General features: G+C 47.6%; 1 protein-coding gene across 1 annotated transcript; it reads left to right on the top strand.

Moving 5' to 3' along the window:
• The first annotated feature begins 242 nt into the window (after positions 1 to 242).
• PRDM13 (PR/SET domain 13) lies at positions 243 to 8618 on the top strand. Its single transcript, XM_032338318.1, has 4 exons — positions 243 to 559; positions 2049 to 2180; positions 2478 to 2598; positions 6170 to 8618. Exons 1-4 carry the CDS (start codon positions 416 to 418, stop codon positions 7930 to 7932), a joined length of 2160 nt encoding a protein of 719 aa, XP_032194209.1. The 5' UTR covers positions 243 to 415; the 3' UTR covers positions 7933 to 8618.
• The last annotated feature ends 6888 nt before the right edge of the window (positions 8619 to 15506 follow it).

Genomic DNA, 15506 nt, shown 5'->3' with positions numbered 1-15506 from the left:
TGCTGAGGATTAATGGTCCCGCCGGACCTTTGATTCACCAGCGTCTTTTCTTCGCCCTTGACAAATTGGATTTTTAGGAATGGGAAGGTCGCCTGGACCATTGTGCGCCAGCCATTCAGAGGCCTCGATTATGCAGAGGGCTGAGGGAACCACTCCATGTGACCCTCTCGGGTGGGACTTTGCAGCTGCTCCGCAGAGCAACTCTCTCACCAAACTCCGCGCCCTTGCGCTCGCGGTGCCAAAAGGCGCCCGCCCCGATTGAAAAGGCGCAGTGCATGCCCGCCCGCGTCACTCCGCGGGCGGAGGACGCACGTCGGGGTGCGGCTCCCTGGCTCACGCGCGGCTCGGGCACTGTCACTCGAGCCCTGCGGAGGACCCGGCGCACCCGAGCGCCTGCCTGGCGGCGGCGGCAGCAATGCACGGAGCAGCCCGCGCTCCGGCCACCAGCGTGAGTGCGGACTGCTGCATTCCGGCCGGCCTGCGCCTGGGGCCGGTGCCCGGAACCTTCAAGCTGGGCAAGTACCTGTCAGACCGCAGGGAACCAGGGCCCAGGAAAAAGGTATTAGCCATTCCGACCTCCGCCCACAGCCTTTCGCCTTCCTTTGCCCTGGCCCTGTCAGGGGTAGATAGGGCAAGTGGAGGAAAGGGGTGGTTGAGTCGATACCTGCCAGTTCTGCCAGGTGGCCCGGGGGACTCTGGTAATTCCCCGCAAGTCGTATTAAGTGAGAGCTGGACGTGGGCCGAGCTGAGGGGAAAGAACATGGCTGAGAGGGGACAGCCCCCGGTGGGGTGCATGGGACTCCTTACGCGCCGGGACCAGTCGGAACCCACGGTTTCCCTGGATTCCGGGGTTTCGTTTGCAGAGGCGTGGCGGGGCCCTGCCTCTCTGCAAATTCGCCTTTTCTGTTTCACAACGCGCGGGGCGTTGAAGGCTTTTCTTAACTTCTTCCTTCAACGCGCTACTTTAAGGCTTGCATTTACCTTAATTTCATGTGTTGGGGGGCGGGGGAAATTCTTGGGAATCTCTCAGTTCCCAGGCGCCCCCCCCCCCTTCTTCCACTCCGCGGATGTCTGCTGGAGGGCTGGGGTAAATGGAGAGAGGGTGAGCCAGGTGATGGCTCCAACTGGGGCTTCCAGGGCGAGAAGGGCCCAGTCGCGTGAGCACCCGGTCCGCGCGCCCGCAGCCGGGCTCTGGGAGTCCAGGGTCGCAACTGGGAGGCGTCGGGGCCAGCCCGCCTGCTCAGACTCTGGAGCGGCGGACAGACCTCTGACCGCAGCGGGGTTTTAAAGCCCCCCCCCCCCCCCCGCCCTGAGGCGTCCCAGCAGACAAGTGTCGGCTCACAGCGACCGGGAAAAGAAGGCAGGAGTCCCGTGGGGGCGGCGGAAGGAGGACCTTAGGTTTGCCTAGTCTCTGCCGAGAGCTTTCTTGTAAGAAATTGCTCAGGCGCCCCGCCAGCGGGACCTGCATCTGGCTCCTCACGTAATCATTCTCCCACCCCCCCTCCACCCTCGGCGGTCTAGAGCCTTCTTTAAATGCGCTTTAATTGCGTTTAAATGGCCGGCTGTCCATGCTTTGTTCGCACACTCTCACTGCCGGGCTTGCGGGCACTTTGGCACCTAGGTGCTGTGCAGCGAGCGTCGGGAGGCATGAGAAGAAGGTGGAGGAAACTCTGGGTTCTGGGGCTGCCTTCAAATCGTCTCTCCCCTGGTATTCAGGCAGCTCTCAGAACCGCAGGAGCGAGAACTGGGGTGAGGATGGGAGTGGGGAACGTCTAGGTATCAGACACCCCCAGTCGCTCAGGGAGGATGCTCTCGACCTTGGTACCGCCGAGGTGGGGGGAGAGGGGGAACTGTCATACTTGCCAGCCTCTTCTCCCTCCTTCAAGCAAGGGTCCTTAGGAATCACCTTCCTCCCAGCAGCCCATAGCGGTCTGGCCACCGTGAACACAACCGTTTTCCTGAGTCTGGTGGGGTGTTGGATAAACTTTCCCTCTGGGTTGTGGGCCTGCCCGTGGCGCGGGGAAGAACGACCACTGCTTGTGTTGCAGGTGCGCATGGTGAGAGGGGAGCTGGTGGACGAGTCGGGGGGCTCTCCTCTGGAATGGATAGGGTTAATCCGGGCAGCCAGGAACCCCCAGGAACAGACTCTGGAAGCTATTGCAGACTTACCAGGAGGACAGGTACCGTGGGCTTCCCCCCACTGCCAATTCTACCTACCCCACGTTACTGAGGTGGCCATCAATATCAGGAGCAAAGGGCTTTAGCTGGAGGTCTCATTTAAATATCCCAACAACCTTGTAAAGTAGATACTATTATTTTCCCCGTTTGAAGAATGAGGGAAATAAGGTTCAGAGAGATCCAATAGATTTTCCAGGGTCACACAGTGTCAGAACAAGCATTCCAACCTTTCCTTTTAGATGTGTTTAGACCGATTACCCAGGAAATGACAGCAAGCTGTCCTGTTCCTTGTGTCCCAGATTTTCTACCGAGCGCTTCGAGATGTCCAGCCAGGGGAGGAGCTGACGGTGTGGTATTCCAACTCTCTAGCTCAGTGGTTTGACATCCCCACGACTGCAACTCCGACACACGACGAGAAAGGTACCAAGTCTGAGAGGGCCTCTGGCCAGCTGGGTGGGTGAGAGTCCAGCCCTGGATTGACAGGGCCTTTCCCTTGAGCTGTATAAAACTGAATTCACGCTAAGCAATGTCACCACTACCTCCTTAAAATCAACAGTAAAGGATAAAAGAGACAAAAATCTGCCTCGTGATTGCAGGGAAAAAACTGTTCTTTTTTTTTTTAAAAGATTTATTTATTGAGAGAGAGAGAAAGTGGGGTAAGGGGAAGAAGGATAGGAGAGAGAGACCCTCAACCAGACTCCCCGCTGAGTGTGGAGCCCCACATGGGGCTCCCATCTCAGGACCTTGAGAGCGATTAATCTACTGACACACCCAGATGCCCCCCAAAATATTCTTTATGAACTTAATGGGGTCATCTTTTCCTATTACATACTCAGAGACAATCATTTACTCAATTAAGAATCAATAAAGAAGACTTAACATATTATTAATCACATCATGAGCTCCAAAAAGCATAACTCAGACTTGGAATGGTTTCGAAGGTGGAGGGGCTTCTCTTCACTGGTTTGAAGGAGAGTGATGTACTTTTACAGCATTTTAAAAGCATTACGGTACTTACAGCTGGTCAGTTGGCAGGTACTGAGGCCCTACCATTTAAATGGTATTTATTCATTTCCCCTCCCTACTTAAATTGAATCTGGGATGTATCCCAGTTTCTTCTCAGATTTATTTGATCCCTTCCAAAGCCAAGAGTGGATTTATGCAAATTAAGGGGCAGTGACTAAAGACAAGAACATTTTCAAACCTTCCCTAGAACACTGAAGAACACTTTCTGTGAAAGAAAGCTGGGAGGTGCTAAAATAGTTAAGATCTTGAGACCTCCCTTTTTATTCACAAAGCTTCCAAGACTTTTTTCCTTCACAACTGCTTTAGTGTGCAGTTTCTCCTAAAGACACAGTTATGTTTAAAGTCAACACAATGAATTCTGTAAAATATTTTAACGTGCTCTTCTCCTGAATTGCCTGCTTAAGTCTCATCACTTTAGAAATAGGGTTAAAGAAATTAATACAAATATGAGCATTAAGAAACATTCATGAATAAGACAGAATGAAGTTTATTCAGAAGGATGAATCACTTCGCTTCAAAGTATCACTGTCTTGTGGGTAGATCTGTGCATACAGTATTCATAAAACATTATCTTAGGTTGTTCCTTGTATCACACTGTATTAAATTCTCTTGTCAACTTCTTCCAGTAAAAGAGAAACATGATAAAAACCCTGTAGTGGAAAACTCTCAAATCAGCCACCACATGACAATTCTAACAGCTGCTGACCTTTCGGGGCCAGACATTTCTACACAGAACACCCCTCCTTAGGCACTCTCAAATAGTACAAAAGCAACTTGTTTGAGTGGTGGCTCTTGTGTTTTTATTTCAGCCAACTGATGTCAGAATAGACACCATTTTCCTTTTGGGAATGCATGGGTTATTTTGAACCCTGACTTCCCCACCTTTGAAATGCTTGAAATCTTGGCAACCTCAGGGTTACACCAAGGAGATGAGGCAACGTCACTTATGAAGTGTGTCTGATACTTTTGGCATAGGCTGGATTTCAGAATTCAGAGAACATGTCAGTTGGTTAGGATAAACTGAAAAAAGAACATATTGAAACAGGAACACATTTGCTTACCCCTTGAAAAAAGGAAGAAATAAGTAGAGATGGCTGCTATTCTTCCATTATTGACTAACTCCAATGGGTTTAAATTCCATGGTAAGCTTAAATAAAGTACCAACCCTTTGTTTTACGGATAAAGCTTTCTTGGCTTTGCAATTGACTAGAGTCATTCTGGGGCAGCCTCTGAAAACTCCTTCTTTAAAAAGGGGTGATGAGAGGAAGGTTCTGAGAAGGGAGGTTATTTAAGATATTAAATCAGCATACCCATAAAGGGAACCCAGGAAATCTACCCCCCCAACCAAGATTTATTTTGAAAGCTTCTCAATACAAGGTAGCAAAAACACTGAAATTATTTTATCTAAGTCTTCCATAAACAAATAGGTTAAGTTCTCAGAGGCAAATCCTGCCCCCCTCCCCACCTTTTGCTTTCTGTTCTACCTTGCCTTCAGCCGAAATAAACAGATCCTTACTTGAACTTCCATCTTAGTTATCTAGGGGGACTACTTGCTTTATGCAAAGCCAAAAAGTAAAATACACGAAGGGAAGAAGATCTGGAATTTCTTCCAGTTGTTTTTATAGTGATGTTTTAGAAGTTTGAACTGCTTGTGTACGAGGGGGAAGGGAATTTAACTTTTCCATTAAATTTAATGAGACAGACATATTTTGGGTACTTCCTTGTGCCTCAACTAACTTCTTTCTCACAAACACCCTTCAGTGTTATCAATCAACTGTAACATTAAAAAAGAAACCCACTGCAAGATCGTTGTTCTGTGTCCAGATGTAACGAGCCCTTTTTAAGTGAAAATTAACTACCATGTGATCAAAATCTGTTTCATACATGTGTCTCTTAATTGTGTTCCCAGAACCTGGCAAAATTAAAAGAAGTAATGTTAATAATATTAAAAAAACACTTGATGCCAAAACATGTATATCGTTCCTGGTAGAGAGTTGTACACTTATTAAAAGCTGAGTATCTCCATATATCTATATCTATATCTATCTATCTATCTATCTATCTATCTATATATTCATTTGTTTCATAAAAAATAAACTATCTTTCCCAAGAGCTTTATTATTAAGCTTGGATTTGTATAGCTATCTAGGAGTTAATTAATTACTCCAGATGAAACAACTGACAAGATAATGCAACATCATCCTTCAGTTTTTAGAATATCAGGACACAGGGCTTTTTCTTTTCTCTCATCAAATTAAATGGGGTTAAAGAGGAAATAAAGATACAAATAATTTTGAAGAATAGCAGATCATAGTCCCTATGTGGTCCTTCAGTTGGTCACGCTCCAGGAAAACCTCAGGCAAAATGTTTAAGGCAGGGAGGGGGTGGGAAGGGTGCGTAGTGGACATAAAAGGCATTGTTCTATGAAAAGGAATGATTACATATGGCCCATACATACAAGATATTGTCTCGCCTGGTAATGAGGCGCTCACGACCATTAGATTGGTCTTTGTTCAGTTTATCCAAACTCCTTGACATACGCCACCTATTCTGCAAACGCCAACAGATGGGCCCGGGCACAGCACAGCTTCAACACTTGATTTAAAGCAACAGCTGCTCTCTGTTCTGGTCTCTTCCCCGGCCAGTCTGCCTGAGCGCTGCCCTCCCAACGAGGATTTGCTCGGATGGCCCGGAGGAAGTCTTCGTTGGAAAGGCACAGGTCACCCCTTTGGCCTCTTGAGTAATCCCAGAGGATGGAGATGTTGACAAAGTTGGCCATTTGGGGCTTCTCGGGGTCCTTGCTGCGGGGGCTACCGAACTAACTCACTTCTTCGCTGTACCCAAGAATACTCCTGTTTCTCCTCATACCGCTGGGTCAAAATCTGGGCTTTGCCTTGGGTGCGCTTTCTTTCTCTCTTGCTAGTTCGCCTCTCACTGGGTCGCTTTCCTACTCTTTCTCGCCCAGGGGAGGAGCGCTACATTTGCTGGTACTGCTGGAGGACGTTTAGATACCCCAACAGCCTTAAGGCCCACCTACGTTTCCACTGCGTGCTCAGCAGCGGCGGGAGCCGAGCCTACCTGCACCACGAGCACGCGGCTCGCCAAGGCGCTGCCCCGGCCGCGGATGGCCTTCACTTCTCTCCAAAACCCCCCGCGCCTGACTTTGCCGCGGCCGCCCCCGCTGGCCCTCTGCGGTCCCACCCACACGCCCCGCCGCCCCTCCAGGCCTGCGGGGCGCGGGAGAGCATTAAGCGGGAGGCCTCTTCTGCGCCCTCCGCCCCTTCACCGCCCCCGGCCAAGTGGGGGCAGTCCAAGAAGGGCAAGGAGCAGCCGGACCGCGCCTTAGACATGAGCGGGGCCTCCCGGGGACACGGCCACTTCCTCGGCTTCGTGGGCGGCTCCCCAGCGGGGGGCGGCGGCCTGGCCTTCTACCCCGGAGTGCGCTCCGCTTTTAAGCCTGCGGGCTTGGCCAGGGCGGCGGCGGCGGCGGCCGCACACGGCGACCCCTACCGGGAAGAGGGTGGCGGCAAACCGGGGTCCGGCCTGGCCTTAGGCAGGCTGTTGGGCGGGGGCCGTGCGGGCGGGCGCCCCGGAAGCGGGGAGAACCCCGCGGCGGGCAGCACGGGCCACCACCATCACCACCACGCGCACCACCACCATCACCACTCTAAGTGCCTTCTCGCGGGAGAACCGCCCCCGCCGCCTCCGCCTGGCCTACCCTGCTCGGGGGGCCTGCGCGGCTTCCCTCTGCTCCCTGGCCCCCCGGAAGAGGCGTCAGCCTTCAAGCATGTGGAGCGCGCCCAGCCCGCCGCGGCTGCGCTGCCGGGAGCGCGTTTCGCCCAGCTGCCCTCTGCGACCGGGCTGCCCGTCGAGCGCTGCGCGCTGCCGGCCCTCGACGCGGGCGGGCTCAAAGCCTACCCCGGTGGCGAGTGCAGCCACCTGCCTGCCGTCATGCCCGCTTTTACCGTCTACAACGGAGAGCTACTCTACGGCTCGCCGGCCGCCGCCGCTTATTACCCGCTCAAACTGCACTTCGGCGGGCTGCTCAAGTACCCAGAGTCCATCTCCTACTTCAGCGGGCCTGCGGCGGCGGCGGCGGCAGCGGCGGCAGCAGCGGCTCTAAGCCCTGCGGAGCTGGGCTCCTTGGCGAGCATCGACCGAGAGATCGCCATGCACACGCAGCAGCTGTCGGAGATGGCGGCCGGGAAAAGCCGCGGCCGCCTGGACGCGGGGACGCTGCCACCGGCCGTCGTGGCGACGGGTGGCCCTGGGGGTGGCGGCAGTGGAGGTGGCGGCGCGGGCAAACCCAAGACCGGCCACCTGTGTCTTTACTGCGGCAAGCTGTACTCGCGCAAATACGGGCTCAAGATTCACATGCGGACGCACACGGGCTACAAGCCGCTCAAGTGCAAAGTGTGCCTGCGGCCCTTCGGCGACCCCAGCAATCTGAACAAGCACATCCGTCTACACGCCGAGGGCAACACCCCCTACCGCTGCGAGTTCTGCGGCAAGGTGCTGGTGCGCCGCCGGGACCTGGAGCGCCACGTCAAGTCCCGCCACCCCGGACAAAACCTGCTCGCCAAGGCGGGCGAGGGGCCAGGCGCAGAGCCTGACTACCTCCCGGAGCCCGGGGAGCCCAAGAGCGACAACGACAGCGATGTGGACGTCTGCTTCACGGACGACCAGAGCGACCCCGAAGCGGGAGGCGGCGGCGAGCGCAACTCGTAACGAGTCGGCTCGGGAAAGGGTGGGCTTGGGGGGCGTGGACAGAGATGAGAAGGTGGGGGTGGCTCTGTTTTGGGAGAAGAGGAGCTCCTGGAGATACGAAGGATCCGGTTGACAGAGCTGTTTTTATCCAGATTTGGAAGAGGGAGAGGTTCCAGGTCCGCTGCTTAAACTCAGAGCAAAGGTTTAGAAGTGTCTCAAAAAAAGAAAGAAAGAAAAAAATCTGGCCTTCTGCACCGCCCGAGGGCTGTGGGTGTCCGCGCATCCTAGGCTCTTGGACTCGGCGGATAGGCACTCCCACGAAACGCCCAGGAGGTCTACTCTGAAGGTTTAAGATCGCATTCATATGAACTTCACAGCGCCCTTGAGGGTGCCGATTTTTGATTGCCATGTGTTTTAAAATTGTTCTTTTCTGTGGAGGAAATTGTGCCTTTTGAAACGACTTTGTGTGTGTGTGTTTTACATTAGCATTCCACGATATAGGCAAAACAGTAGTCACAGTTCGGTAGATGTGACAACCATACATTTGTTTCCATTTCATCTGTTCTCGGGTCAAAGACTACGCCTTCCCGTATTGACTATCTAGTGGTAGCAGGTGTACAAATTGGTCAAGTTGCAATTATTTATAAGAGAATAATGACAAATGTAAAATATCTAAAGCATGAATCTAAAAGCACGCAATATATAATTTTAAGGAAAATGTCTTATTTGGTAGAGTACAAATGTGATGTATGTTGTTTTACACTGAATGATGTACAGTGGATTCAGTATTTTGGTCTTGGTTCCAGTTTGTGCAATCTTTAATAAAAATAAAATACAAATGAGTTTCTTCACTTAACGATTTCAGTAGATCTTTTAAAGAGAGTTTAATTTGAAAACAATATGAGGAGACTCCATAATAAAATGAATCATAGGACACTCCTAAGACTTTGATTATTCATAAAATAAATGTTAAGTGGCATTTTAATAGGGAAATATAGCATTTTCAATATGTGCACTTCACAGGCTCCCAGATAGCAGGCAAAGCAATTGTTTTCTGAAACCATTGTTAATTATGCTAAGAGTTTTCGTGTTTAGGAAAGAACTAATGACCTTCAAGGAAAAAATTGCATATTCCTCATCAAAAAGACTTACAGAACTGTAGAATCATTATTTCTTATTATGAACTGTTTAGACAAGGGGATTTTCCTTGGGATGCAAATGAGGGAAACTTGTGCAGTGCTTTTTATGATTCATACACTTTAGCATTTATTCAACACGTGCTAAAGGAGGTACTGATCTACTGGTCTGTGTAGCTTTCTTCTCTCCATGCACTCTTTCCAATGATCTTGTGCTTTTGGTATGTGTCCCATTTTACTGGAGAAAATACACACTTCAAGGTCACTGGGACGCCCACAATGAGAAGAACAGAATTAGAAACAGTGACTTTATTTATGGATATAAAAATTTAATGCTAGCTAATGGAAGACTATGATAAAAAATAGATTTTTGTGCGCTGAAATTGGAAAGCACCCTCTTCCCTTCCTATGCCACCCCCCACCCCATATTCAGGGGAGGATTTCACTGAAGTTACTTCAAAGTGTACCAAACCTGACTAAGGTCAGGTACCCTAAGAGCCCAGGTCCATAGTGCTCTTCCCAGAGGTTGGTGGGAAGATTCTTGTAGGTCACTAAATGACCTGGATATGATCCTGATGACTTAACTCAGTTAAAAATGACTTTTATTTTCTGGATCCTGAGTACTGCAGCAATCACCACCCTGCTGTCTCCCAGTTGGGACCAGGTCCTCAGTCCCTGGGTGGCTGGCAGGGACTTTTTCTAACCCATCACAGCAAGAGACATGGGTGGAGGGAGGGAGAACGTATCTGACTTCTATAGGGGCTCATCAGCAAAAAGACATTTTTCCTATGAGAAAACTTATTGAGGGGATTTTAGGTTTTTAGCATCAACTGACCAGAAAATGTTTTGCTTTGTAAAAGAAAGCTCAAAAAGAAAGAAAAAAGTATGTGTGGATTAACATGTATATATGGTGACAATGAAACTGCCTACTGAGGGCCTACTTTATGCCAAATCCTCATGCTATTTGCAGTTCTTTCCTCCCTGCAGAAGATGATCATGGGCTTGACGCACTAGATTCAGTGATGCCCTGACACACAGACTGGATGTAAACCCAAGCTTCTGCCTGTTCAGCTTGCTCTAGGCACCCAGGACTTACTTCTCACTGCCTACATAGAATCATAGTCCTGTCCTTCGAAGCAATTATTGCTTGAAACAAAATCTATCCTTACAGAGAAATATTGGAAAACTTTCCTGCAATCAGACTGTGTAAGTCCTCAGGGAAAGTGAAAAAGGCTGCCCAGATTTAAAACATGAAAATTTGATTTGCTGTAAAAATCTTGTTTCTTTCTTTCATTACCTAGCTCACTACTAAGTCTTATAACTACTGTTTTAGAGAAATAAATTAAAAAGTTTGGTCAAAGGAAATACATTAAAAATTGATAAAGATTTAATAAAACAACAAATCCCCAGCCTTCTTTTCCCCTTTATACATTAATATTGACTAGGTTATTAAAATAAAATTCAGTATATAAAATGAAAGTTGAATATAGATTTAAAAGGTTCTTAATAGCAGGTCATTTGTAACTCTCCATAGGTTACCTCGAATAACCTGTATATTTTCCATGGATGTGCACACTATCATATATGACGAATGTGATTATTTTAATGTTGAAGTCAAATCAGTGATGTACAATCAGTAACATTAATTCTACTTATTTAAGTGACTCAGTTGAATTAGTGTTTCTCAGATGGCTTCTTTTAATCTCCAATCCCTTTGTCTCCCATTATCAGACTCCAATACTCTATCCTTCTCATCCTGATGACCACAACTAACTTTGAAGGTTATGCTAAAGCCACTGGAAGTTTCCAAGATTTTAACCAAATATTTTGCATAAAGAGATTAAAAAATGATGGGAGGATTTATATATTTTAGAAGTAAAAGTATCTAGGTTGTTTGGGCCTTAGTAAATTTGAACATTAAAATGTTTTGCTAATCTAAACAAATCAGACATTGGTTCTTGTCTCTCCCACTTACTTACTTGGTATCTTGGGCCAGTCTCTCTACTGCCTCAATTCCCTCATCTGTAAAACGGGTTGAAATAAGCAATAGGGAGGTTATGAGGATTGAATGAGTTGATGCAGGTAAACTGCTTAGAATAAAGCCTGATGCATATAGTAGGCTCTCAGACAATATTAAAATAACCCTAGCAACTCTGTTTCATTTTGTAGACATCGACCAACGAGATAAGGGTTGACGCCCTTTTACAAGCCCTCTTGTTGGGTCACTTCTAGCCCGGGACAAACTCGCCCCAACTTCAGTAAACAAAGGACTTTCATACTGTGGCTAAAGAGAAATTTCGTCAGACCCCTTCTCAAGTCACCTTCCCCTTTTAAGCTCAGACATCGACCTGTTCAAGCGCCTCACAGCGGTTAAGTAACAGGAAAAACGCTCTTCGACTGTTTTCACTAATTTCTAATTTCACTAATTCACACGCACGGCTGTGCGGTGAGTTTATGGAGAAGCCTGCGGAGGAGGTGAGCGCGAGCACATCTCCCGTCCCGCGTCGAGCAGAGAACGAAACACACAGAAAGAGTTGCAATTAATTCCTCAATATTCTGCTCTGAGGAAAGTTCATTTCCAACCTGGACTGGAGGGAAGGAGGTGAGTGGCCGCGGGGCTCCAGGTTAGACCTGAACTTCAGGGGAGCGGAAGGAGCGTTTGGTGGTGTGGCTGCCGGGACGCCCGGGACGTGAGGCCAGTGATTGGCTGCTCCCTTTCAGTCCGAACGCTCTCATTGGCTCATCCCTTGGAGCCCAGGGATGCTATTGGTGGCAGGCCGGCGTCGCGCGAAGGTTTGGGCAGGTGCGGCCTCCCGGGAAGCCCGGACCCACGGGCGGTGTGGCCACGTGAGTGGGTGCCGCGGCGTCAGGTAGTGAGTGTGGCGCTCCTGCAGCTCAGCGCTTCGCTCTCCCTGGGAACAGGGGTGTTTGGGTTCTGGGTTGGGGCAGACGTGTGGGAGTCTCGCCACGTTCAGGTGTAGTGTCTGGGAGCCCTGGTGGGGAGAGAAACGCGGGACCCGCCTTCCACCCCCTACCCCTGCGGCGCGCTGCGGGAGGCGGAGGCAGTTCCTGGCGCCTGACTCGTCCTTGTTGACCGGCCCCTGCCCTGCTGTGGCGGGGAGCTGCGGCACCAGCGCTGCGGCGCCCTCGCCATCTGCTGCCTCCCCAAAGGGAAGGGGCGGGGGGTTGCATAGGCGCTGGCGCCGTCGGGAGGTCAGACTTGACCCCTGACCACCCAGGTGTGAGCTGTGAAGGGGACGACTCAACAGACGTCTGGGCCCACGTGTTTAGTTCCAGAAGGAGCGTGGCGCTCGCTCCGGGCTGGGTGACCTTCCTACAAAAGATGAAAGGAGCGCTTCTGTCATCTGCGACTGTAGTTTAATTCAAATTAGGTGTAACCAGTTGTACGACAGACAACTTGTTAAATCCTTTGGCTTGAGAACGGTCTCGAGGTCCTTAAAAAAGGAACCAAGGTTGGGTGGACTATTTGTATGCATGTACATCCTTTAAGGACACTGATTTTTATTTCAAGTGCAATATGTTTTCTTGTTTAAATTTCAGCATTTCATGTAAGGAGAGAAGAAGTAAAGCACGTTTTATTAAGAAGATGAACGTGATAGCATAAAAGGCAGATTTTTGCAATTAGAATCAAACGAATTGAGGAACATTTTCATGTAGAGTGAGGAAATTTTATTACAAAATGAAACTTATTCGATATTCAAATATCATAAATATTGTCTACCTTTTTTTCCCCTCCTATCCATATATGCTTTTGTATACTGTAGGAAATGGCTGCAAATACACATTTCCTATTCTTAATGTTGGCAGTATCATATGTTCCTATGAGAATTTAAGTAGAGACTGATTTAAAATCCAACGTTCCATGGCAAGTTGTATTTGAATGGGAGACACTCAATTCCAGCGATTTGTGTAAAAAGCCTCAGGTGGAAATGTCTTATGTGACAGGAAATATAGTGAAGAGAAATGCAATAGCAGATGGCTTTACATAAGAACGTAGTGAAGGTCAAAGATATTTATTTGTTTATTTATCTATTTATTTATTAGATCCTTGACAACGAGCAGAAAGATAAGATTCTGTACTCGACACTGAGCAGTTGATTCCTGAATTATCACCTTAACGTAAATGAAGACACAACCAGGTCAGGTTTAAGCTCACTTGAGTGCATTGGACCATAGCAGAACACATCTGTGAGCAACAAAATGCTTTCAGGTATGCTAAAAGTCAATCCAATAAGAAATGAGTCTATGTAACATGTCACATTTTATAAGCTTATTTGTAATTTTCAGCAAGCTGGAGAAAGAAATGCCTTAGCAACCAAGAAGACATAGAGAAAAGAAAATACATTAGAGGATTTATATGATAGGCTTTCTGAATTATTTAAAGTTACATTGCTGAAATGTGATCTCAGGTACTGCTTTTGTGATTTGTATGTGATTGTACATATATTGTGGCCCACATTTGTTTCCCAAATCAATTTATGTATTTTTGGTTTGAATTGGTAGTTTAGGAATTAATGATATTCATATTGGCCAATATTTTCCTCATAAAGTGAGAAAAAACAGCTTTGCCTTGAAGTTTCCTGGATAGCACTCATTTCATTAAACCTTCATTATCTCACTTAATCTTTATAACAACCTATTTTCCAGATAAGGGAAATGAGGTTTGTATTGCACAGCTAGCTAGAAATATTCCCAGGATTCATCCCTAGACCTGCTGACTACACAGCCTCATTCTCAACATTCTGTATGTTCTCTTTAAAGCACTGTCATCTGACTGACATAGGAGGTATCCGGAAATTCAGTAACTGGATCCAGTGAATGTTTCACAGGACAGAGATGAGGTGAGCTGAAAGATTAATGGGTTCCCAGACTCTTCCAGTTGGAATCAGAGTTAAATTAGAGACCATATTTGGCTTGTAGGGACTTGAAATTAGATTCTGGTAAATTCTTATAAGGCTGGGTTCAGTTCAGTCTAGCCTGATTTTTTTTTTTTTTAAGATTTTATTTACTTATTTGACAGACAGAGATCACAGGTAGGCAGAGAGCAGGCAGGGGCGGGGGAAGCAGGCTCCCTGCTGAGCAGGGAGCCCCATGTGGGGCTCGATCCTGGGACCCTGAGATCATGACCTGAGCCAAAGGCAGAGGCTCAACCCACTGAGCCACCTAGGTGCCCCCTGATTTGGTTTTATTAAACACAAAGATGTGCATTTAAGGGTTAGTCTAGAGTGCACTACCAGTGTTCCTACTGACTCTAGGAAGAAAGGTATGGTAGTTGGGTTCTGCTGAGAACTCCAGGACTTATTGGGACCTACTCCCAAGTTAGGACCTAAAAAATCTCCCAGGCTTCTAGCACCCCCTGGGATTGATCACCAGTGATATAGTTGTCAGTTTTCAAACTCCTTTCTCAAGTAGCAGGCTGGATTCCTGGGAGTCTGGGCCACGCGAGGTGCAGGGGTAGGGCTGGGTTGGCCTGAAGCTGCTCTGCCGATAGTGGACCTGAGGGTGATCAGAAAGAGAAATACAGGGCTCAAATCAAAATAGAATGCCAGGCCCATTATCATCTGGAAAGAGCCAGACTGAGGCAGAATCCCAGTAGTTACAAGGTAATAGGAATGAAATCAAGCTAGAACAGGAAGGTTGGGATAGAATGAAAGAGGTAGAGAAGGAGTGATACCTTCAACAATGGAGCCTGGAGAGAGGCATTTTTTAAATAAGTTAACTTTGTTTTTTAAAAAGAGGCAATATGCTCATTATTCAAAGGTAATAACTGTATAAATAAGTTTATATTTAGAAGTCTTAATTTCTCATTTCTGTGTACTCCTGTCCACCCAGAGATAATTGCTAGTGGTAGATTAATTGCGAAACTCACTGGCAGGACCTGTACTTAATTTTGTCTTTTTCTTTAATTTCTTAAATTTTTCTTAATTTTGTTCTTCTTAAAGTGATTTTCCCAAGTTCTGGGAGTTGCAGAACCTACAAAATCTGGATCTGTACTTTGTAACCAGTTATTTTAGTTTCTTTTTGTTAAGTATAAACACTCAAGAATGGATATACTTAAGCTGAAGATTTTTTTTCCTGCGTCTTGTGTTTGAATTTTTTTAAAAATCATATTCTCTGAAGGTTTTTGCAGAGCAGCCCAAAAAGAGCTTCCTCGTTCTTTTTTTTTTTTCTTTTACAGCTGCATAATATTCTATCATATACACAAACATAGGTTATTTAATCAGTTCTTCTATTGACGGCAGTGGGGTTATTTTCTATAAAGAAAGCTTCAATGAAGAGCTTGTGCTAAGTGATTTTGTACGTGAGGGGCAGGTATTTGGTAGGTGAGGTGCATGTAGGGAAGGGGTTAGTGAACTGAGCTGACCAGCAGTGTCAGAACTAGATCAACCTGTAGGAAATGGATGATTGGCTGACTGCTCATTCTTTGTCTTTGTGATT

The sequence above is a fragment of the Mustela erminea genome, chromosome 4 (assembly GCF_009829155.1).
Source record: "Mustela erminea isolate mMusErm1 chromosome 4, mMusErm1.Pri, whole genome shotgun sequence".
Taxonomy (NCBI): Eukaryota; Metazoa; Chordata; class Mammalia; order Carnivora; family Mustelidae; genus Mustela; species Mustela erminea.
The sequence above is the reverse complement of the archived record's forward strand: the minus strand, read 5'-3'. Positions and strand labels throughout refer to the sequence as shown.